At 43.4% G+C, this 25,936-nt stretch overlaps 1 protein-coding gene across 11 annotated transcripts in view; it reads right to left on the bottom strand.

Annotated features, from left to right (window-relative positions):
- Nucleotides 1-22,469: 22,469 nt before the first annotated feature.
- The window catches only part of SATB1 (SATB homeobox 1), a 107,958-nt gene continuing 104,491 nt past the window's right edge, over nt 22,470-25,936 (bottom strand). For 9 of the 11 annotated variants that reach the window (XM_073333528.2, XM_073333529.2, XM_073333527.2 and 6 more), the window contains one exon: nt 22,470-24,149. In XM_073333528.2, coding sequence (XP_073189629.1) covers nt 23,688-24,149 — 462 coding nt within the window. In that variant the 3' untranslated portion in view covers nt 22,470-23,687. The remainder of the gene's footprint in view (nt 24,150-25,936) is intronic. The other 2 variants (XM_073333532.2, XM_073333534.2) reach the window with 1 other exon arrangement.

Genomic DNA, 25,936 nt, shown 5'->3' with positions numbered 1-25,936 from the left:
TTAGGTGCATAGCTATGAATTTAGGTGCCTAACATTTAGACACCACGTTTGAAAATGCTGAGCTTCACACACCAGGATCAAAGAGAGAGACACTGATGATAGAAAAGACCTATTTAGATCTTCTTATCCAATCTTCTGCCAATGTCAAACTGTTAATAGCCTGATAAGAAGTTGTTAAGGAAACTATTAGCTAGTCATGGGTAGAAAGACAAAGTTCTGTCATGAATTAGAAGCCACTTAAGTGACAGAAAACAAAATGTAGAAATAGCCAACTTTCAATATGGAAGGAAGTGAATATGATTGAATTTATCATAAGTAAGTTCAAGTTGATGTGCACTGGAAGGAATAGTTTAAACTATTCATACATATTGCTGGGTTGTAGCCAATAAGGAAGAAATATCTAAGCATCATTGTGGACAAAATAGTCTATGATTAGAGATGATGGAATACCAGAAAAAATGACTTGTTGAACAATTGACAAGTAAAAGCAAATGTAGTCAAATAATTAATGTGATGAATAGTATTGGGCCAACTGTAACTACAGAGGTTTTACACCTTACTCTAGCCCGGGCCGCTACTGGAGATGGGCTAATGGTAGTAGTCTGATACAGTATGGCAATTTCTGTATCACTCTGTTCTCTATTGTATGTCATTTAATGCTTTCATGAAGTCCAGTTTTCAATTATTTCAGTAATGGAGATTTCCTTGGGAGCCTCTTCCATAGTCAAATAGATCTCACGGTTAGGAAACATTTCATGATATTCAGGCTAGATTTAACCAAACTACCTAAATCTCTTGAAACATCCATAATGTAAGTGGAAATCTCTCAAGGACATTCTTGTGTGATTTCTGTATTTCCTGCTGCTTTCTGAGCCCAAATCGCTGTGAAGACAGCCTTCCCCAGGGTGCCTTGGCAATTCTGCTTTACCCAGTTTAGAGACTGATTTTTACAGCAACTAAGAAGTGAGAAGGAAATGTGTCAGGGAGTAATCACAGGGGCCTGCTGAGCCTGTCACTCAGCTACTTACCATCTATAAGCCTAAGTAGGCACATGTCTCTTTGCCTAAGGAGTTTAAGTGGTCTATGGCTATGTGTGTGCAATGTGCTTCATGAATTGGTCCCCACACCTGAAACCTCCCATACTGAAGAGAGGTTATGCTGGTTTCATAAGTGTCTGTGTGGGAGGGAGGGGTCTGCCTTCACAGCCCACCTCCTGACCTGTTTCTCAATCACTTCCCATCCCTTAGAAATGGTCTATCAGCTGGAAAGATTGTACTCACTGAGCATTAGCCTTCCACCTGTCTTGCAGGAATAACAGCTTTCCTTTTGAGTCTGACTGTACCTTTATAGGCAGTGTCCTGAACTGGAGACTTTGTGGAGCCCCCTACCTCAGTGTGGGATCAGGAGGCATTGCGATCATATCCATTTTCTCCTGCAGCTTCTTGGCATGCGATGTACCTACTGTATTTGGCAGCTTGTGCTTCCAAAGCATATCAGCATGTTCTGGAGCATAGAGTTTTTAAAGTACAACATTAGCCCCACATGTCCCTTTTGGAAAAAGTGAGGGTCAGGTTAAGTAATCTTTGGATTTTAAGAACATAAGATTGGCCATACTGGGTCAGACCAGTGGTCCATCTAGCCCAGTGTCCTATCTTCCAACAGTGGCCAATGCCAGGGGCTTCAGAGGGAATGAACAGAACAGGTAATCATCAAGTGATCCATCTACTATCGCCCATTTCCAGTTTCTGGCAAACGGAAGCTAGGGACACTTCAGAGCACGGTTTTGCATCCCTGCCCATTCTGGCTAATAGCCATTGATGGACCTGTGCTTCATGAACTTATCTAGTTCTTTTTTGAACCCTGTTATAGTCTTGGCCTTCAAACTCTGGCAAAGAGTTCCACAGGTTGACCGTGAGTTGTTTGAAGAAATACTTCCTTTTGTTTGTTTTAAACCTGCTGCCTATTCATTTCATTTGGTGACCCCTAGTTCTTGTGTTTTGAGAAGGAATAAATAACATTTCCTTATTCACTTTCTCCACAGCAGTCATGATTTTATAGACCTCTATCATATCCCCCCATAGTTGTCTCTTTTCCAAGCTGAAAAGTCCCTGTCATTAAATTTCAAAAGTATTTGCTTATGAACGTTGAGTGGTTAGAGCTGATGGGTACCTTTTGGCTTCCTTCTGATTCCAGGTGGAGTTCTCCATGATGTGAGCCAACAGCTGCTGCCTGAATAGAAGGGAAAGGACTACTGCTCCAAAGGCTCTCAGGACTCTGCTGGGCTATGTACCTTCCAGTTGCAAGCCCATGTGCCCTCTGGGTCACCAGGTGGTCTGGCAGGCATTTTCAAATTCCACACTGTCCTCTAGGGCTAGCCAAGGCTTCATCTTCAAAGTTTGCAACCATTTGTCTGTCGGCCACTATACATTTGACACTAATACCTGAGGCAATTAGTACTCTTACAAACCAATGGTGAACTGCAGTTATAAACTGAGTTTAACATGTGCCAGGCACTGCTTCTATGAAATGTAAATAAGGTTTACAACAGCAATATTTTAGTGAATAGGGAAGGGAAATGGACTCTCTCTGCAGCTGAGCAGCTTGCATTATGGTTGAAAGTAAAGGAGGGCTCTGGATTTTTGTGTTTTCTTTGTTTTTGTTTTTTTTTCTCTGTGGCACTGGAAGATCAATTTCTTGGCCAGATGGAATACAGGAGAGAAGCTCACACTTCTATAATTCTCTTTCACAGACAGTGAGTTTGTAAAAGAATTATGGGTTTCTGTAAATTAGGATAAATAACCTCTCTGAACTACACTGTAGTTACATACAAAACCATAACATGTCCTCCAGCAATCTCTTTGCAGAGCTCTGGCCTACCTTGGAACTGCCAGTGATTGACTGAATGCTGTCACTGCTCAGAAGCATGGAAATAAATAGAAATACTTGTGAAATCTTCTAACAACAACAAAAAAGTTCATGACATTTCCCTCCATCCAACTCCTGACATATTTATCCTTCAAAAATACATTTGAAAAATATGGGAGTGATTCTCCACTCTGCTCTGCATTCTGTATACTATAGATTTTGTGCAGTTATGCTGTCAAGTAAATTACAGCAGTCTGTACAGCCTCCCGTCCTCTTTCTCTTTCAAGGAGACCTAATGACTGATGCCTCAGCAGGAAGTTGTGGTGATGCTGATTCTGTAGGTGGCACTTTCTTCTCTGAGTTCATCCTGAACCAATGCCCCAGGAACAGGGCCTGAATGTTTGATTCTATAGACATGTACTGGGAAGTGGTGTGGGGCTGCATGCCCCCAGTGGGAGTGCAAGCAGGTTTTGTTCTTTAAGTCTACACCATGTCTATGTGAGCTCCCGGCCACACAGAGTTTGGTGCAGCCACAGCTGGTGCTGCTAGCTGACAGCCTGTACACAGAGCAAAGCAACACTACTCAGTAGAACATGAAGACAGTCTGACCCTGCTGAAATGACAAAAGATTTTTAAGAAGACAAAATATACACTTAATAGCCACAGAAAGCTCCCAAGGCACGTTACAGACTATGCCTCATCCTGCAACTGGATCCACCTCTGGCCAAGTGTAGGATGGACCTGTCTATCAAGTACATTTCACCCAAACTCTATCTCCTGCAGCCATAGGTGTCTTGCTCACTGTGGGGCACAGGGGCATCATTAGCTATGGAGATGTGGGGAGCAATTGCCACCCCCTGCCTTTACCCCCTCCTTGCCTGCTGGTGCTGCAAAGTCTTCAGACCTGGAGGGGTTACTGTGGGGCAAGGTGGGCTGGGGCTCCTAACTGCTGCATTGTCAGTACTGGTCCCCTCTCCACAGTGGCAGACAGGAAGAAGTGGCGTTGGCCTGGAGCTGAGTGCAGAGTGAACTGGGTCCCAATCCCTGCCGCAGGCTGGCCATTGGTAAGACACTCCTGCTGGCCTTCTCTATTCCCTGGGAGAACACTGGCCTGCCACCTCCCTACCCTCCTCTGGGCTGGGATTGTCCTGCTTACCCCCATCGGAGCAGCCATGGCCCCCATGAAGGAGGTAGAAGTGGGGATGCTCAAACAACTTTGCCCCTCCCCCTGAATTTTTCTGAAATGATGCCCCATTTGTTACCAGATGGTCCCATTACTTTGGGGTATGCTCATTTATTAGGGTTACTCTTCCGGGCGGGGGGAGGTTCTGTAATTCTATTAATATACTGCTTATGTCACTTGTGTGTTCATATGGAGCTCTGCTTCTCCCTTCTGCAAGTCCCCTCCCAGTGTCCATCTTGTACTTGATAGACAGGTCCATCCTGCAGTACGTAGGTTCCTCCAGTCCTAGAACTAGATGAACACACACTAACAGAGCAAGTCTGAGTGGACTGGGTCAATCACCACTCTCAAGCTGATCCCCTTGTATGTTCCTGTACTCAATGGGCTGGGTTAAGCAGCACTTTCAAGCTGTCACCCTTATGTGCCCCTGGCCTCAATAGGCTGGGCTGAGCAGCACTTTCAGCTCCCCCCCTTATATGCCACAGGTTTAACACGTCCCTATCCCACCTTCACGGCGCAATTGTACTGGTAGTAACCCACCTGATGAGCAAACCCCACAGTATTTTTGGGCGCTACAGGGATCTTTAGCTTAGGTAAAAGAAGCGCTGATGCAGAGTAAATGGGGGAAGCTAAAAACACAAAAGAGTAAAGTTCAGAGAGAGAGAAGCAACCAGCTTAACCATAAAAGTTATTTATTGAATAATAGTGATAACTGCACAAGGAGAGCTAAACCAACATAACATACACATAACTACACAAGGAGAGCTAAACCAACATACATTATTAAAGGTTAATACCTGAGATAGAAAGGAAAACAGAGAGAGAGAGAGAGAAAGAAGGGGATCTCACCCACTCCATGAGGCTTGAACTGGTCGGGGTTCCCAGGTGATGGTGGTAGTTCAGGGTCCTGAGGGCAGGAGACAGGCAGAGGCCCCAACACGATCAGTCAGGAGAAGATGGAGTCCCAGTGGAACTGATCCATAGTTTGGATCTAAGCATCAGAACACTGACTGGAGGGTGAGTAGGGATTTTTGTAGAGAAAATACAATGGTTCAAGGGAGAACACTAGATTTGTTTATGGGTAAACTGATGACTCAAGGGTTTTCTTTAAGCTAGACAATAGGAGCTGATCACTCGTGGCTATGGGTGGTGTTTTCTTCCAGGGAGCTCACAATGCAACTAGGCTGCTTCAGTATTTTGGATATCAATCAAGGATTTATTACTAGAATTGGTCTGATAATTGCTGAGCTGGGTGTGCGCAGGCATAGGTTCATTAACATCTGGAGCAGAGATTCCCATGATGCAGTGCGTCCCTGCTTTTCTGATCCTAGAGTTCAGTGCGGTTCTCTGTTCTCCATTCTGTATGCAAATTGAGATGTCTCCCTGTCCCATGTTTCATGCAGATGAGACGAGGGGAGTTGTCTCTGTTTTCCATTCTGTGTGCTAATGGAGAGGTCTTAATCTTGTCACCCTTGTCAGGAGGGGTCTAGGTGTGTCTCCCACCCGCCCTTCATTGCTCTCTGCAAGCCTTTTCTCTTATTGGTTTTGGTTCAAGAAGAGACGGGTGGTGGGGGGTGTCTTTCATGAGTCAGACAGGCTAGATACTGTGCCCTGGTTCCCCAAAAACACAGAGCTGACTGGTATCACTGTTGGGGTGCCTTGTGTCCTTGGGGTACTCAGGAGAACTTGTGGAGCACAACTGTGCCTGATCCCTGTCGTGAGAGGGTAAGGAAGGGGAAGAATAGAGGGAAATGAGCAAGGGGGAGTAGACTGTTCCTAGAGACTAATCCACCCTTGCAAGCTCCAATCCCAACCCACCCTGAAATGCTGAAGGTGAATGGAGATGCTGTCACTTGAACAAGATGTAAAATAATGGTTCTGACCACTTGCGGTCATTAAAGCTACCACAAGCATTTTCATGACCCATAACTTAGCCATGGCTTCCTGGTTAAATTCCAACTGGTAATTATACTTTTACTCAGCTAGGAAACTGTTCAGGGAAGGGGCCATCTTGCTGTTCTAGATTTAATCTTATTTCTATTAATCCTGGAGACCCTTTCTTAACGCCATTGCATCTTATCAACATTCTTCCTGTGACTTTCTCCATTTAGGGCTTGTGTTCATAACACTGCCTTATGGTACATGTGCTCTGTAATAAAACTCTAATATTGTGGGCAGATTAGCTGTAGAATAATAAGCTTCATTACAGCTGGCCGTGACGCCAGCCTTTTGCTTTTATCAATGCATTAAGCGCTCTTCATCTGCAGTTATTACTTAAAAGAGGGCACAGCAGCAATACTGTAAGGTTGAGAAGGCACTTCCATTTATAATAAGCCTGTTCCTTTACATGTACTGTGATTCAGTCATGGCAGAGCTCACTGCAGAATCCGCCCCATTCACACAGGACTGTGCGCCGAAACCAAAGCTTTTGTTTTTAAAAATCACATAATTCCAGCCTTTTCTTTCTGTCAAGAGCCTATTAAAAATGGTCATCCAATGTAACGCAATGCACTGATGTCTGCAGACAGCTAGAAACAGTGTTGGGCCTGATTCAGTTACTCAGTTCCTGGACTCAAGACAAGGAGCGGGGTCATAAGAGAGCCATTCAACCCCTTGTGGTAGGCCCTCTGCATTGTTCTCAATGTTCTCAACAATGGAGCTCGCATCTGCTGCCTTAAAGCAGCTTTAAGTCCACATTGTGCTGCTGGACTTACCAATGGCTAAGGATCTAGCCCAGGGTCTCTGTAAGCACCCTTTCCCAGGTGCTTATATTTTTCTTATAACTTTGCTATCTTTCAGTTCTCTATTGAAGATCAGCGCTTTTAAAATGATCCTTTATGTTGATATTTCTTATGGATTTGGGGGTTAGTGGACCATTTGGGATGTTTGACTGTGAGTAAGGGGTGGTTTTTGTTTTGTTTTGTTTTGTTTTAAACCAGTGACCATTTTTTTACGTGTTTTTAAAACGAGCTGAAAGTTGACTTTTTAAAAGTCACTTCAAAGTTGCTATAAATGTAAGCCCTACTGGAAAGCCCATTGAAGTCAATGAAAGTCTGAGTTGGTATCAGGCCCTGATCCCTCAATGCTTAGTGCTTTTGGAGAAATTTGGAGTAGAATTAACAAACTTATAACACTTAGAAAACTGCACCTCTGAAACAGCTAATATGAACCACTGTTGGGAGCCCAAAGACTCATTACAACGATTTCCCAACCTGCTCTTAAAATCCTGGTTATGAGCCTAAATCTGATGCTAATTAGAATAATTGTATTTCTTTCATCTTGTCTTTTATTCCTGGGTCAAACAGTGTTGTCGTCAATTCTGGCAACAAACACTTTTCTTTCCAGAACACGTCTCTTATCCTGCAGTCTTTGGACAGCCTAAGAGCTGTGCCTTGTGCCAGTGTTACTGAAGCAAGATGCCCTTCATTTTTCAACCAGAGTTTGAGCGTATGCCAGTGTTACGTGCACAAATCTGATTTATGGCTTTAGCTAACTGAGTGCATGTGTTTCCATCAGACTTGACTTCAAATAGGTGTACAGATTGCCTGCCAAATATATTGGTGGGTTCATCACCAGCCTTGCCTATCATCACATGAAAACTCCTCCTGTTACAGAGCATGCTTGAGCTTAGAGTGAGTGGAGAGCCAGTGGGATTGAACCACTGACTTCAGGAGGCTTAATAGCAGGTTGTTTTTCTTCTGCAGCTCACTAGAGGATTTGGTTGTTGACTGACAATCCTGTTCCAACACAGGGTAACAATCTCTGGGTTTCTAAGACCTCTCTCTTTTTCTTTCTCTCTCCCTCTCTCATTTGGTCAGTTCTGACACTTAAAATATACCGTGTTTTCTGAAAGATTTCTACCAGTATGAAAGCAAGCCAGTGGCTCCAACTGGAAATTCCCCTGCAATTAGTCATCTATCCCAAAATGGAAGAAACTTTCAAAGTGTAACATTTGGGGTGGGGATGTTGAGGGCATTACTTGGGAGTGGTAGGTGACTGGATGGATGTAGAAGGGCAGGAGTCTAGGAGAAGGTATGAGAGTTTCTGACAGGAGCAAAAGACTTGGAGGAACTTATCCTGCGGGTAGAGGACTGTGGGGCACAGAAGAAGGGCATAAAACTGTGCTGTCTGGTCTCAGAATGGAAAGGATGTGTGAGGGGCAGGAAGAGAGGATGGATGGAGGCAGGAACAGGAGACTGGAACTTGGATGAAGGGGACTTGGTACTACCTTTAGGCCCTCCTGATTCTGGACTGCTCCAGGGACTGGAAGAGCACTGCAATGTAAACCCAGGGTACATGGGACTGGAGTCCGCAGGCTCAGTGTTTGTAAGCCTGGGTTTGAGCATCCACACTGAATAATGACATTAAGTTTAGAATTTCTCGACCTGTGCCTCACACCTGTGCTCACATGTCCACACCGCACTATGCAGACCTGAGTCACAAGCTTCCTAGCACTCTCTCCAGCTCTAGCCATTCTAGCCCTTTGTTCATGGTGCACTGTGGGAAAACTTGACTCTCCATCCTTTAGCACTTTACAAGAAGTTGTCTCAGTCTGCCAGCATTTCCAGCTGAGCCATGTTTGGGGCTACATGCTGCTGCCAGATGGAATGAGGAATATGGATAAGGCACCTTTCTGAAGAACTTGTCCTGCTTGGGCTTTCACACTTATTTCAGAGAATGGACAGAGCATCCATGAGATACTAGTGGATGTTTTTGTGGCATTTTCTGATCTACTGAAGGCGCCTCTCAGAGGCGGAGGAAGAGGAGGACAATGCAGACATGGCAGGCTGATGCTATTCTGAATCTCTGTATAGCTGCTGATGTCCCCTATCTAGCCTAGTGCTTCTGGAGCAGGGCCACAAGAACAGATTGGTGGGACCACAACCTCATGCAGACCTGGGATGAGCAGCTGTGGTTAAGGAACTTTCACATGAAGAAAGCTAGATTTCTGGAGCTTTGTGAGCAGCTTTCCCTGGCCCACCAGTGTCACAACACAAAGATGAGGTTGGCCATGCCAGCCCAGAAGTGGGTTGTTATAACCATCTCGAAGCTGGCTACCCCTGACAGCTTACAGGTCCATTGCTAACCAGTTTGGTGTTGGAAAGTTGACTGTTGTGACTGTAGCAGCAGAGGTTCCAGAGACAATCAGGAGTGATTTTATCCAAATATGGTGGGGATAAACAACAGCCCTGAAGCGATTGCTGGTTTTGAGAGAATGCGGTTTCCAAACTGTGCTGGAGCCATTGATGGGACTTGTGTGTCCGTAGTTTGCCCCCCTCCAGAAGCACACGAGTTTATAAATGGCAAGGTCACTACTCCATAGTTATGCCAGTGCTTGTGGACCCCAGAGGCCCATTTATGGATACCCATATGGGTTGCACTGGAAAAGTTCATGATGCCAGGGTTTTCCACTGATTGGGAGTTTACTGGCCCTATTCTCACCAGATGAGATAGTTATTCCATTTATGACCAAGCCTCACTGTTGTTCTAGGGGATCCCATGGACCCCTTTGGGCCTCGGCTTATGAAACCATATCCTGATCTCAGAGGCCCTGGCAAAAGAAGGTTCAATTACACTAGTAGGTGTAGAATGGTGGTTGAATGTGCATTTGACAGATTGAAATCCTGCTGGCGCTCTTTACAGAACTGTTTGGAGTCCAGTGTCATCAATAGCATCCACAGGATTGTGCTTTGCTATGTTCTTTGCAATCTCTGATTCCAAAGATGGGTCACTGGCCCTTGAGTGGCCCCATGACAATAATGAATGGCTGAACTGGTACAATCTGCCAGCAAGTATACCTGTCATAGCTGGAGAAAAATCTAGATGAGCAACAGACATCTGGAATGCTTTGTGCACCCATATTACGGTGCAAGGGAAGAGGGAGAAAGGGATGTTTATTACTGTAAAAGTTGCTGTACAAATACATGTATGCTACAAATGGTGTGTGTGTGGTTGTCATGAATTGTGAATGAGATGACTGCTTATACAATGGGTGGGGGAGGGTTGTGTGACATGAATTATGGCTTTTCATTATGGATTGATCTGAATAGATAGATTGTGTTTGGATGCAACTTTCTGGTTATACCTTATCATGGCTTTACCTTTATTCTTTGAACTACACATTATATGAAGTGATGGTAATACACTTCCGGATTGAAATAAAACCTTTATTTGTGAACATGGCTGTACAAATAAATAAAGAATTGTCAGGCAGGCCAGTTGCCATCAGACCACCAAAAGCAGTAGTTAAATAAAGTGCATAACACAAACGTTAGACTGTGAAATCAGTGCAAACAATTTCCCTACGTTTGCATGTCCCCTGCATCCCTGTTTCTGTGCCCTTTCTAGTGCATTTAGCTTAGACTTGGTGCCACTGCAGGGAGGTGGAAGACTGCATGGGGTACATTTAACCTGTTGAACTAGTGTTCGGTTCCAGTTGCATGGACCACCTACCTGTGCTATTGTCTAATGCGTTTCTGGTCTGCAGTGCATGGGACTCAGTATGTGGTGCAGCAGCCTGAACTCTTGTTGCCATTAGTGCAAGCTGCCTCTCAAACAGCTCCTTCTGCTGCACTCTACCTTCCTCCTACAAGCAACATTCCTGCTCCAGGAATTGCAATGCAAGTCTCTCCTCATATGCTGCAATTCTCTCCGGGTGCTCTAAAACCTCTCTGTGCCTTTCTACTGGCCAGGAATCCTTTTCCCAAAGACAAGGGCTGGTGGTTCTGTGCTGCTCTTTACGGCCTATGGTTTCTCAATCTTTTCAGGCATTCCACATTCTGGAGGTCAGATCAATCCCGGAGGTTCCTGCATGGCAAAGGGACCTTCTAGTCCAAGCTAGCCATGGCAAGCCAGCTGTGTAGGGCAAGAGGTTTTCAAGCTTATGATGACTGAGCAACACACCTACTGGGGGAGTGGGTGGATGATCTACAGAGAGAGGCCTTAAAAATATGCCCTTCTCTGAAATGTGACTACTTATCTGGAGCTATCAGCACCTGGAATTGGGTCAAAATGCAAGGGGGAATCAAAATGGATTACTCCCTCCCTATGGCTTATAAAACAGACCGTGCTGCCTACATCTACCTAAGGACTACACACAAACACACTCCATAATATAGACTTGCAAAGAACTGCATAGCCTGCATCCTTTCCTCCCCCCTTCTTCAACCCCCCCCCCAGCTTGTAATAAAAATTGCATTGGGTCATAAGCCAAAAATTCCTCCCATTCATGTATTATTAACAACACACATGGAGCCAAACATTTAATCAGTTTCCAAGTATTTCTGCTTCTGTGTCTGCTGCTGGTTCTGTGGTGGGCTGCTCCTTCAGGGTGGGGTCATCCAGGATGTGCTGCAGCTGCTCCTGTGGCAAAATTTCCTCTGGGACAGGTGTGAGCACCAGAGTCATTTTGGCAGCCTGATCCGGTGCCTATTGGCTCCCCTCTGGTGCTGTACTAGATTCTGGGGTCAGATGGTCGCCATCCTGACTGACCAGGCTGTCATGAACCGCTAGGGCCTCAGTGCTTGGCACAGTACCCAGCACCCAGTCAAATGCCGTGTAAAAGAGACAGGATGACAGGGAGTTCCCATCCAGGGCATTCCGATGGTCGCTCTTGAGCTGCTTAATCCACTCCCTGTGCTCGTCCCTAATGCGGCCAGCTTGTCCTCTAGTTCTTTGTACATGTTATTTCTAGTTCTCTTACTAATGTCAAACATCTTATTCGCCTGGCACCAGAGATTTGCCAGAATCTGACTGTGCTCCCGTAATCAAATATCTGCATGGTTGGCAAAGGACTTCTTTTTGTTAGTGCCCATGGGGCTAATGCAGGAGACAATTTGCTCTGGGTGCAGGACAGTGGTCAGAATAAAATGGAAGGGTTAAAGGTAGAGCAGCTGTACTTGACTCAGGGCGGTTGCTTCCATTTCCTGGGAGTTGATTTGCCACTCTTGGGATCGAAAGGATAGGATCACTAGGCCTAGGTCTGTGAGAGAGCATTGGTGGACTCTCAGGACCCAGGCCCAAGCTGCATCCATATTGCAACATGATGCATTTTGGCCCTGAGTCCCAGTGGGACTCAGGGTCTGACTCTCCCCATCCCACCTCACCCCCCCCCCCAGATGGGCCTTAGGACCTGGATCCTAAGGACTTACTGGTCCAAATCAGACAGCTTTTTGTTTAAACAGAAATAGGTGTTGGGCTTGAGCCTGAGCCTGGGTTTACATTGCAGTGTAGACATACCCTTAGATATCTCTGGTGACCTAAGTTATGGCAGCCTCTTCAAGCTGCCTATGGGGAGCAGCACTGCACAGAACCTCTTCAGCACTGTGTGCTGTGGCCCCAACCCTGGCAAGTCCCCTATGCCAGGGCTTTTCAAGGGGCTTTCAAGAGATTTAAAGCTCTGTCTGCAATGCTTGCACCAGAGAAATCCCATCATCCCCCTTGATGCACACTGGGCTTTTAGGGATCCTTTACCACACTCTAGCACTTTCATGTGGCATAAATAGGCTGGAGCAGAGTCAAGGATCGTAGAATTGAATATAGGTGTATATGAAATCTATATAAATACAATTAAGGAGAAAAAACCAGCAAAAATAAATGTGATGGACATGGCATAATAGCATGTAAAGGTAGAAAGCATGGTTACTAATCTATTCCACAGGTGAAGTCATCCTTAAAGACCCATTTCTCCCATGCTGCCAGCAAAAGTGAATCTAATTAAACGTCTTAAGTTATCTCTGTCCATTCCCCTCTTTCTCCTAAACACCATCTATCTTTCTGTTTGTCCTTAGACTCTGAGTTCTTGAGGGAAGAACCTTCCCTTTTTGAACATATGCAAGTTCTCGGCATATAATGGGAGCTACCACAAACAAATACTAAATAATAATGACTGGGGCTGGTCCAATTTTTAGTGTTGAAAGAATTTCGGCTGAAAAAAATACGTTTTAAGTTTAAATTGAATTTTTTTGGTAGGAAAATGTCAGTTCCAATTAAAAAAAATAAGTTTTTCGGCAGGAAATTTTGAAACCAAAAGTTGAAAACAATTTCCCCCATTCCGAAGGACATGGAAAAACCAAAATTTTCCCAACAACAAAATTGAAAATGAAGGGTTTTTTTTTTCTTTTTTTTCAAAATTTCTCATTAGAAAAATTTGCTTTTCTAAACCGCTGTAATTATACTACTTTGTATGAACCCCGTTGTATCACATGCCGCGGATAATATGCAAACTTACTGTTTGGATCCAATATGAAGCCCAAGGTACAGAAAATTGGCCTCTGCAGCTTGTGGTGGCGTTTACGGGGCAGAGAGCTAACTGATGGGAAGCTCTCCACTTTCTGGACACCCCTGCAACTCAGTGCCAAAGAATTAGTGGGGAAGGGGTCATAGCTTTTGCAGCAGGCTAGGTTTCTCTCTGGTTGAATCAGGGCAATTGTGGCTTTTCTGGCCCCCAATATTTTGTGCTGGATTGGGACCATCAACTGAAGTCTGGGCATAAAATAGGAAGTTGTTCTCATCTGGCCTGAGACAATAGTTATCCATCGTACCATCCATCGTACAGTCCATCCAAGTGCCAGTCACTATCTGTTTTATTAACTCCCATAAAGAACTTAGGTTTAGCTTCCTTTGAACTAAGCTGGGGTTTCATTTGATTTCAACTGCGTAGCCATCTCCGTGTAAAGATGAGGCAGGACTAGTTCCATGCCAAGAAGCAGCCCACCCTTGCTGGAGACAAGAAAACAAACATTTTAACAGTGTAATCAATCTTATGGAGCAGATGGATGTAGTAATTAGAGCAAAAACAATTTTGCCAAGACTATTAAAATTTCTCCAGTCTATCAGAAAGAGGGTGTTGCCACTGGTCAATAATTTTCTCATTATTGCAAAAACATTATTACTCGTTGACTAGTTTGTGGGAAATGGAAAAACTATTTTTGGCTTTCTGACTTTGTTTACAACAATGAGACTGAGACTTGCAACCCAAAGGCTTAAAAAAAGTATGCATTTTTCTTGAATTCAAGGTGTCTTAAGCCATAAAATAATGCAGTATTGGTAGAGTGTTTTTTTCATTGTGCTCCTCCGCATGCTGTTTGGATGCATATTACAAAACTTAAAACAAACTGTTGCCAACCAGTCAGCTTCACCCATTTTTCTCCCACTCATGCGCATTGATGAGATAAGTATCATAGCTAGGGGCCCAAATTTTTAAAAGGCCGGAAACCACTTCTACTTAGAAGCTGATATACCAGCTGAATAATGAACTGGCAAATCGTAATGAGACATGGGTGGAATTTTGGAATTAAAAAAATAAATTACACAAGGAAGAAAGATATATTAGGGCCCACAGTTATACAGGAGTATTATAGATTCCAGATATCCATTTATTTTGTATCATAATGACACTATGTAAATCCATCGTAAGCTCAAACCTTGAATATTGCACACAGGTATGGTCACCCCATCTCAAAAATAATATATTAGCATTGGAAACAGTAATATTAGAATTGGAAAAAGTACAGAGAAGGGCAGCAAAAATGATTAGGGGTATGGAACAGCTGCCATATGAGGAGAGATTAAAAAGACTGAGACTGTTCATCTTAGAAAAGAGAGGACTATGAGGGGGATATGAGAGAGGTCTATAAAATCATGAATAGTGTGGAGAAAATGAATAAGGAAGCATTGTTTACTCCTTCCCCTAACATAAAAACCAGGGGTCACCCAATGAAATTAATAGGCATCAAGTTTAAAACAAACAAAAGGAAGTACTTCTTCACACAACGCACAGTCAACCTGTGGAATTTGTTGCCAAGGAATGTTGTAAAGGCCAAAAATATAATTGGGTTCAAAAAAGAATTAGGTAAGTTCATGGGGGATAGGTCCATCAATGGTTATTAGCCAAGATGGTCAGGGATGCAACCCCATGCTCTGGGTGACCCTAAGCCTCCAACTGCCAGAAACTGGGACTGGACAACAGGGTATGGCTCATGCAATAATTGATTTTTTGTTCATTCCCTTTGAAGCATCTGGCACTGGCCACACTATCAGTAGACAGGATACTCAGTGAGATGGATCATTGGTTTGACCTAGTGTTGCTGTTCTTATTTATTTATATTTTCGTTTGTTTTTTCCCCTCCTCCTTACTTCATTCTGTTTCTTTTTCTGCCATCCTTCCAATTCCAATGAATTCCTTTCCATCTGTATGTGTTATTTCTATTGTGTTTTTGCTGTTTTATTATTGTATATTTCAATTTTTGTGCCTGTATACACGTGAAGTGGTACAAAGACATAAAGGATATGTATAACAGCAAGCATGTGGCCCGTGTGTTCTCCTTGTTAAGGGTGCTCATCCAGGTACTGTAGTGTCCTTGAGGTAATTTTAAGTGAGGGCAGCAATTTAAGATAACCTACCACAGTCCTCTCCTTCCTCAAACAATTTCCCACTCTGCAGTTACAATTCCGCACACTTTCAACTGCCTGGGGGAAAAAACAGATGAGCCCATTTATTTCTTGCATTTCAGCCTAACAAATCACCCAAGTGAGGCTCTGGCAGATCACAAGAAGGGGCAAATTCCAGACTGAGGGACCGCACCATTGGGAATTCCCTGCTGTCCACTGCTAGGAGTTCAATGACAGTGGCAGAGAGCAAGAGTATGCAAATAAACAGCAACTGCTACAGGGGTCTGCAGGGGACAGAGCAGGTGCCTCAACTAGCCAACCAATTCAGGGCTTCGTGTGTAGTGGACATATATGTATGTGTACTGCATATGGTAAACAGCCTGTTACCAGTGATGAAACAAATCAAATGTCATGGCTATGGCACAAGATGGCTATGACTTCAGAGCCATACAATATAACGCACCAGATTTGCGTGTGCTTGGTGCAGAACCAGAGGGACTGGGGCAAAGTGGCCTCAAGGCATTTTTGCACAGCCTTGATCCCAGGGCCAGTTAAGGACTAGGCCAGTCCCTGGCACGAGTTAGAACAGCGTGAAGGTTGCTCGAATTTTTCATTGGTTGCCCATGACCCTTACTGGGGCTATTCCAGCTGCTAAGGATCAGCTGAATGCGGCAGTGTCCTGGCCGCTCCCCTTTTCCCTAGATACAACTCCTGTGTTGGGAGATTAGAGGCGGTGGCTCAGTGCATATGGAACATGGAAAAAGGTGGAGAGATGTAGCTGAATCTTAATCCTTGTCAGTATAAGTACTAATTATTTGGATTACAGCAGCACATTTGCACCAGTGTTTTCTTTAAAGGGTTTATAACAGATGAAAGTTTGCTTTGAGTTGAAATATGGCATGCCAGGACTCAGAGCAGGTGCACAGTTTTGTTGCCATTCTTAGAAATGAATCATTTTGTCAATATTTTTTGTTGCTTTCAGAAAAAAATGCAGGTATGTAATTAAAATAGTTTCCAAAACAGAATGCAAAAAATACTTATTTACTCATTGAACAGTAACAGTTCTCTCTTTCAGGTAAACCACACATGGATTTACAGTTAGTACGAGGGACATGTTTATTAAATTGTAAATAGACTGCAATTCTTCCAAAGGAGAGAGATGGAATGGCACTAGCTTTTACAGTGCAGGGCACCCGAGAAATATCTACAGTAAACTGCAGTAGCCTGTCACATAAACTATAATATTACCATATTATTTCTTATCCAGTAGTCTGTATGTAATCAATCATTTAAAAGACTACATTCAACTAACGTTAAAGTTACGACACAGTGACTGTCCAGGGCCCATTTTAAGAGGGAGAGAGAAAAATGTAGCAGCTCTAGAACTGGTCTGTTTCTCTGACAATTTTCAAGAAAGAAAGCTCATTGTTTGAATCTGTTTTTCATTAACTAACTGAATGGTAGTTGTCAACAGGAAAGGGAAGGGGCTACCCTCTCCTCCCCAAATTTAGTTTGTTTGGGGTTTGTGGGCCAAAAAAGGGGGAAATGTTAACAAAAACAAAAGTTTTCATTTCAGCCCAAAAGCTATTCTTTGACGAAAAAATTCAGCCAGTTGTAGGTGGGAGCAGTCTCTCTAGCAGGGTTAGGAGGGCAGTTTTGAAAGGTATTCCTACATTTTGGTTTGACTAGGAGCATTTGCAGTGAAGAGTTGTAGGAATTGAAGTTCTGATGAACCTGCCTGTAGGAATGCAGGATTCTCTGTCCAAAAGCCTCTTTGTGTGTGTGTGTAAAGAAGCCTTGTTTGGTGTTGGAGTTGTCCTCCATCTTATTTTGTACCGTACTGAGTGTACTTGTGTTCTAAAAATGTCCTTTCCCCTCACAAATGTACCATGTAGAGATGTATCTACAGCTAGATGCTTTGTAACCATTTTCACAACTGCCAGCTGGTGCAACTTACAGCAGGCCCCAGGTTGCACAAACTCATGCCAGGATTGGGGCAAAGAATCAGGGAGCTGTAACTGGTTATTGGGTTTCAACCTCACCTCCTTTACCTTTCTGGGGCTGTCCTGGGAGTCTGGGAGGGAGGAGTGCCAGCTGGGTGAGTTTTAAGCAGGAGGCAGTGATAGACTCACATTCACAAGAGCAAGATGTTCTGGTTTAACTTGGATTTAAACTTGGAGAGTGGTCAGTTTGGATGAGCTATTACCAGCAGGAGAGTGAGTTTGTGTGTGTATGGGGGTGGGGGGGATGTGAGAAAACCTGGATTTGTGCTGGAAATGGCCCACCTTAATTATCATGCACATTGTAGGGAGAATGGTCACTTTGGATGAGCTATTACCAGCAGGATAGTGAGTTTGTGTGTGTGGTTTTTGGGAGGCGGGTGAGAGAACCTGGATTTGTGCAGGAAATGGCCCAACTTGATTATCATGCACATTGTGTAAAGAGTTGTCACTTTGGATGGGCTATTACCAGCAGGAGAGTGAATTTGTGTGGGGGGCTGGAGGGTGAGAAAACCTGGATTTGTGCTGGAAATGGCCCAACCTGATGATCACTTTAGATAAGCTATTACCAGCAGGACAGTGGGGTGGGAGGAGGTATTGTTTCATATTCTCTGTGTATATATAAAGTCTGCTGCTGTTTCCACGGTATGCATCCGATGAAGTGAGCTGTAGCTCACGAAAGCTCATGCTCAAATAAATTGGTTAGTCTCTAAGGTGCCACAAGTACTCCTTTTCTTTTTGCAAATACAGACTAACACGGCTGTTACTCTGAAACCTGTTATAATGTGATGATGTAACCCATGAAGGGCAATATTGTGCCTAGACTTGGTCAGATATACAGTGTAGGAGATGGTGGGAGAGACAGTTTCCTCCCCTGCTTGCACTCCTGAAAGGGCCTAGAACAATCTGCAATCAAAGACAGTGCAAAGCTGGTACCAGCCTATCCAAAATAAATGGGGAAGGAGCAGGGCAAGCAAAGGACTTAGGCCCCATTTCTGAGCCCCAGGTCCTAGAGCAGGCCGTAGCAGCGGTTGCACACTCCGCAGCAGAGCTCCAGAAAGGAGACACCAGCCTGTGCGCTTGTCTACATGTGGATGCTACATCAGATTAGTTTGTTTGCTCTGAGTGCAGTGAATTAACTGTAGTGAACTGAAGTACGACTACACCACTTTGTTACGTTGGATTAAAGTACTTTCCTCGTTACACATTGTGTAGTCCAAATCACTTTTTCTAGATCAGCCCCTACAGTAAACATGCCGGCCATGCAACGTGTTTGAATGTTAAACTCTCTAGTGCTGACGTCTTGAGCAAAGTGGGGGAAGATTCCTGGGGAAGAGGAAGAACAAGCTCTGGAAAGAGGGTTTGGAGGCGGCAACCGTGGCTGATGGTTGTGGGATTTGATACTGTAGGGAAAGAAAACTTCATAGCCTTACCTCTGTGGTACAAACAGCACTTTGAGCACGCTAGAGGACAGGGAAGAAGGTTAAAAGCTGAGCAGGCAGAGAAGATCCTAGCTCCACTCAACATGGCATCAGACAGTGGATAACCAGAAACAAGTGATTTAACCCCCCTCTTCCCCCATACAGTTGTATTTAATACAGAACATAATCCTGGTACAGCTCTGTGGTATTTTCAGGCTGGCTGCTAGTAGCGCTAACCTCCACTGCAGTTTCAGTATGGCTGTCCGCATGGGATTCTTGTACAATCTCTGAATCGGGTGCGTCGTACGGTTCTTGGCTGCCCAGAAAAACCTCCTTTTGTGTGGTCCCCATGATATGTGGGCCAAGTTCGCTTTCCATGAGAGTCAAGGGGGCTCGCTGGAAAACTGTCACTTGCAACAATGCAGTCCAGTTCCTCATAGTATGGGCCAGTAGTGGGATCATTACTGGAGGTCCTGTTCTCCTCCCATGTCTTCAAGTATTTCTGCCAGAGCTCCTTTGCTTGGACTCTGCACAGGCATGGCTCAGGGAGGGATCCTCATCTTCATTTGTTCTGACAGGGTTTTGTAGATGTCTGCATTACTGTGACTCTTCTGGAGATGAGATTGGATGTGCAGCTCTCCAGAGAGGGCAGTCAAGTCCGGGTCCATGCAGAAGCAAAGCACGCATATCTACTCTAATGGCTATGTGATTCCAGGTGTGTGAACTCATGGCTATGATTGACTGACTGCCAACACTTTATCAGCAATGTGACAAGAGTGCCCTGGAGCAGCTGAGACTATACAAGTACGGGCAGGCTGATACAGATGTGAAGCAGCGCAGTATGGGATAGTTGGAGGAGGACTGCCAGCAGTAGTGAGGAATAGGTTCACATAAATTCTGAAGTGAACAAACTCCCTGCAAAGTTCCTGTTCCAAGGGAGATTACTGACTGTGACCTAAGACACCAAATAACTGGCTTTAAAAAAAAGATTGAGTGCATGCAAGTTACTTTAAGATGAACAACCTGAAGTTACTCTGATGTAACAGCCCTGTGTAGAAAAGCCTTTAGTGTGTCTAATCTAATGACCCTTCCACTATGGGCATGTGAGGCATAGCATAATATTAAGTAAAATGATGCAGCGCAAAGTCTCTGCAATACTTGGACATACTAGGGTGTGTTGTATATGCTAAATAACCTTCAACACTGGATGATCGAGTAGGACCTTCTGGGCCCCTGACTTACAGTGACCGCTGTTAACTGTGGGAATTTCATAGCAGAAAGGAAGGTCGGTAGCAGTGTTTGATACTTGCCCAGTGTACAATCTTGGCATTAACTCAGAATTTCACTATCTAAATCAGGCTCTCCATTGAGTTGGGAGCTTTCCTTTCCCTTTGTCATGCCCTCCTAGTTCAAGAAAGAAATTCAGCAGAGAACCTTATTGAAAAACCCTTATTGTTTATAATTATTTCCTGCATCTTCTCTCAAAACTTAAAAAAGCAGCTCTTCAAACACAACTTTAGAAATCCCGTATGATAAGAAAGGGAGGCCTTAACTTGGTAATGAGCCTTCAGTATATGTGACTGTGAACACTGATTGACCAAAGCCATATTTGGAGCCTTTTTTTGTTACATCACAGCCATATAGCAAGTCCAAGGGCATGCACACCTGGGACTATATCACAAACATGTAAATCCTACCCTGTAGCATAGGGAAAAATGGGGGAAAAGGCAGTAATAATATTCCATTTTCTGTCCTCCTTTTTATTGCCTTTTTTTTTTTTTAAGTCAATGCTCAGCTTTTGCTTTGTAGCTAAAGCCCTTAGTTTTATCAATCTCCCTTCTCTCCGGCCTACTGTGTTTTGCAGGCATTTGGCCTTCTTTACAGCTTAATGTTATTCACAATAAACATTTTTCTTAGTACATTTTAATGATACAACATCCGAGCCATAGTTGTATCATTGCTAAGCTTTAAAGATCAACTTTAGTTCCAAAGCCCAACGGGACTGTTTCAGTGTTCCCAATTCATTTTCTTAATAGTACTTTGACCTTAAAGCAGCTCAGTTACTTGAAAGATACATCAGCTGGGTGGGAGGGGGGGGAGGACAAAGGTAATGGGGAAAAGGCAGTGCAGTTGTAAACAAGCACTTACAAAAGCAGCATACAGAAAACCCAAAAGGAGAATTTATTCACAATAGGAGGGAAAAGCAGTTTATAAACTTGATGGTATTTGCTCTTATCCTGCTATTATGAGGTGTGGTATCTGCTGTCTAAACCAGGACATTAGAAATACATACATAGTAATTTATAGAGTGCCAGGATATATGTTCCATAAACAACTGCCCCTCCCATCCCAACCACACCACAACATTTTAAATTATGCAGCCATACGCAGCCGTTACTGGTACACTTCACAGGCAGGTGAAGGCAGCTGATGTCACTCTTCACACTAATATGCTCAGGACCTGATTCTCCTCAGACTAAGTCAAGTCCATTGATTTAGCTAGTTATTCCTGATTTACACCAGTGAAAGGCCCTATCCACACTAGGGATTTGTCCTTATGCCAGCCAGCTGTGTAGGGATTTGAACTAGTAAAGCTTGCCCCTCCTTGAAACCAGGGGGAGCGCCACTGGTGCAAACAGTGGCTTCCTTGGTCTGCAGCTAGACTGATTGCTGGCTGCCAGTTGCTATCCACTCCCCTCAGTGACAGCACAATCAGGACCCTAAAGGGAGCACCAGGAGACCAGGAACGCACACATTCTTGTGTCTGACTCATTTTAAGCATGCAGAGCAAAAAAACCTGTTTTGCTATCTACCCTGTCTCTCCTTAAAGAATCTAATATTGTTATAGGGGGAAATTTTCACAGACACAAATGACTGACTGCCAGTTGTAGCTTGGCAAATTATAATGGGGGAAGATTTCCAAAGTTTTAGTTATTCTAGAACGATTACATTGAGTTTGCAAACTCATGTTAAAAATGGAACTCACTGGGGTTTTTGGACTTTTTGTTTTGTTAGGCTAATGAACTATGTAGTATTGTTCTTCAGCTGTGGAGTTTGATCTCACCTCCCCAGTACAGATCGTACAAGCCTAGGCATGAATTCAATGCCTATTAGTTATTACGGCTCTAACAACCACCTTATTAATGATCATTAAAACTGCTTTTGCCTAGTAAGGGATTGTTCTACACAAAGGCCATTTTTCCTATTTATTTTGTGACTAATGTTTATACCTTAGTGTAAGGAACAGTGTTAGCATAATTCAAGTACTATAAAATAAAACCAGCTGCATCCATTATACGTGCATTACTGCCAGGAATTGTACATATGTTTTTGCCTGATAGCCTCTTGACTCAATAATATCCTGCTATCTCTGCTGGGCAGGCAAGTTTTTAACCAAGAAAAGACAGGTTATGATTTTCATAATCAGACTGTGTTTCTTTTTAAAGTATGTTATCCAAATTCAAATTCTAAGAAGGTCATCTTAAAAAAGTGTTTGTGATTTTAACAATTGAAAAGAGTCATCTTCGAAGTGGTGGCAAGAAGGTACAACATGCACTTAGAGCAGAGATATTTCTTTAGGATATACACATAAGCAGACAAACCCTGCCATATCATACCATACAAACAATTTTAATTGTGTAGTTACAGTCAATAACCACTCCTAGTCAGAACATTTCTGCATAAAGAAAATTGTGATACACATATAAAAACAGCCAGCTGTAACAAAATAACTGGTGTTTTCATAGCAATAAACTCATAAAAAAGAAATACACCTTTATACAGAAAATTTATACAGCTGTAGCTTTAAAATTGATTGTAAACCAAAGGAAGACACATTGCAAACATCAATTATTTTCACATTAATTGCATAAGTTTCTAAGGTGATCTATTAGTTTTATTTACCTAAGCTTATTTGCATGATAGTAAAAATTGCATACAACAATAAGAGTGAAGCTTATAGTATGAATTGCTTGGATAACATAGAGCACTTTTTATAGGCAACTGTGTAAAGCACATTTTCTCTATTTAAAACTTTTAAGACACTTTGTTTTACTGCCCATCAAAATACATTTATAAATAGAAAAAAAAATCAGTATGATAACAAGAGAAGCAATATTACATTTAACGGAAACTTCCCCCAAAAAATTAATTACAACATGACGCTGCAGGATCTACAAATAAATAGACTAAATTGTGTTTCACATTTTCTTTTCATTTTTTTAAAATCATATAACAATGAGAATAGAAAAAAAATACAGTGACCTTTATTTCCAAAACAAAAACAAATCTGAATTACGGCAGTGCCATATAATACAAGGCATTTGTTGGCATATGTTATCTTTAAACTGCATTCCACAGTCTATAGTTCTTTTGTAACATACAATAGACCAAGAGTAACAAACTTTTCTTTTTTTAAATAAACGCGAGTTTCCAAAGACCAAGTGTGGAGTGTTACAGTAATAATTAAAAAAAAAAAAAAAAGAGAAAAACAAATCACAAAGGTTGTAATGCTTGTCTGAAGGCTCCAGAATCAAAATCACTGGTATCATGCTTATTGGGTACACCACAGTGTAGCCAGTGAACACAAATTAATATCAAACAATCCTCAACGCTTCATCTGTAGCTGCAAAGCAGTTTGTAAAACAGAGTAAAACATCTAGTGCAGTCTGCATTATTCTTTTCTTTTTCCCCCCAACTTTTGTGCAAGTTTTGGAAGATTCATTGACCAAACAATGAATGAGAGGTTTCTGACACAACGCAAGATGGAATTTTCGTTTCATTATTAAATACCAGTGGCACTGTTGAATGAAAATAATACTTTTTAGATCAGTCTTTCAATTCAGCATTAATCTCTGTGTTCCCTTCTACTGATAATTCTTCTTCTAGTTTCACTGAAAAAAGTGTGTTTGCATTTTTGTCTTGGATGCTATCTTCTAAATCCTTAAGCAACTCTTCCTCCTTGTATTCTGCAACATCCACCTCCAGCCCGGAATTGTCCTTCAGCTTCCCATGGTGCTTGAGATAATATCGCTGGTTCTGAAAGAACTTGATAATGGTGTACTTGGGTAGGTCAAGCTGAGCTGAGAGAGTCTGGATTGCTTCTTCGTCCGGATATAGGCCTACGTCTTGTATGAAACTCTGTAGGATTCCCAGGGCTTCAACAGAAATCTTTGTTCGTGGTCGGGGTTTCTGACGATTTTCATCCTCTGATTCAGCTGGTGATGCCACCGTTGGTTGCCTTGGTGGTAGTCTGGGACCTGGCTGCTGTTGCTGCTGCTGCTGTTGCTGCTGGAAGACAAAATAAATCATTTGGTAAATGTATTTTTGCTGATATTTTTATCCTACCCCCCAAATCCAGATATCGAAGTTAAAAAGAAAGGCCCTGGAGATTTGAAAAAAGACTTACTACTGCCCAGTGAGTCAGAATTAAAATACAAATTAGTTCCCCTCTCTGTGAACGGGTGGTGGGAGAAGGGGAGGAATATTGGTAAAATATTCAGGTCTGGTCTAGATTACGATTTGACGATATGGTGGTAGGACATGTTAGGTAACACTTTCTAACTAACATTTTAAGAGTCAAGTGCAGACGAGGCACGCTAACTTGAATGTCTGTTAAACTGGCAGAGTTAAAGCCTAGAGGTGGGCCTAGGATTTAACATGTTCGAGTCTACACTAGACTTGAAAATGTGTTCGCTAATATATTCTCTCTTATTCTGACATGGCATTTTAAAATCCTAGTCTAGACAAGGACAAAAAAATAAAAAAAAATAAATAATCAGGAGCTTGGAACTCCTCATTTCTAATCATCACCCTGACAGTACCTTTTTGTGTGACCTTGGGAAGGTCACTTAACCTGCCTGTGTTCCAATATCCCAACACACAAACTGGGAATAAACATACATACTTACCTCAATTGAGTTAATATTTATACAGTGCTAAGATACAAAATGCTAAATAAGTTGCGTTATTATTACTAGAAGTGAACATCCAGCATTCCAAAATGTCAAGCAATAAAATGACCCAGGATGTACATCACAGAGGAATATGGCAAAGCAAATCAGGATGTAAATAATTAACAAGAGTTTAAAATGAAGGTTTGGAAGCAAGGAATTCAAAGACATTTTAAAAAGGTGATGCACTGAGCCCTAGGGACAGAAATGTTTTTCTCATCACCGGCTGGAGCACAGCACATTATAAGATCATGTTTAAATCAAAAGTGAATTTGTTAGCTACTGCTTTGGCTGAGAATTATGTTCCTTTACAGCACAAAAAGAATGGTTTAATAAGATATTTTGGATCAGCAAATTTCTTGTCATATGGTGCAATTTAAATAAAGTAATACTTCTTGTCTTAAAAAGTGAACATTAGATAGATCTAGATTTTCTCTAATAGAATATTTTAATTGTTCTTATATAACGGTAAATTTAGATACAGACAGTGGCGAGCTGGAGCCAGCTCGCACAAACCGGTTGTTAACCCGCTTCCTTGCAGGGGGCGCTGAGGCTTTGATTGGCTCCGGCTGAGAAGTGATGTAATTCCTCCTCCGGCCGCCAGGGGCGCTGCGCTGCGGGATCCATGTGGGCTGCCGCCTGGCGCTAACCACAAGCCCTGTTGCTGTTGCTGCTCCCCCGACCCCTGGACCTGGGGCTCCCACTGCTGCCTGGTGGGTCCCCGGCTGTGTCCTGCTACCTGGGCTGTGTCCTGCTACTCGGGCTGCTCTGAGCCGCTCTCCCCATGAGTGCCTGCAGCCAGCCCCTGCCCTGTATCCAGCCAACCCGTCTCCAGCCATCCCCGCACCCCCTGCCCGCAGCCAACCCCTGCTGCACGCACCCCCTGCCACGCCCCTGCCCTGTCCACAGCCAGCCCCTCTCCAGCCACCCCCGCAACTCCTGCCCGCAGTCAGCCCCTGCCACACGCACCCCCTGCCCTGCCCGCAGTCAGCCCCTGCCGCACCCCCATCCTATATCCAGCCAGCCCCTGCCGCACGCACCCCCTGCCCTGTCTCTAGCCGGCCCCTGCCCTGCCCGCATCAGCCCTGCACCCCCTGCCGCACACACCCCCTGCCCTGTCTCCAG

Source organism: Lepidochelys kempii, chromosome 2 (genome assembly GCF_965140285.1).
Source record: "Lepidochelys kempii isolate rLepKem1 chromosome 2, rLepKem1.hap1, whole genome shotgun sequence".
Classification (NCBI taxonomy): Eukaryota; Metazoa; Chordata; order Testudines; family Cheloniidae; genus Lepidochelys; species Lepidochelys kempii.
The sequence above is the reverse complement of the archived record's forward strand: the minus strand, read 5'-3'. Positions and strand labels throughout refer to the sequence as shown.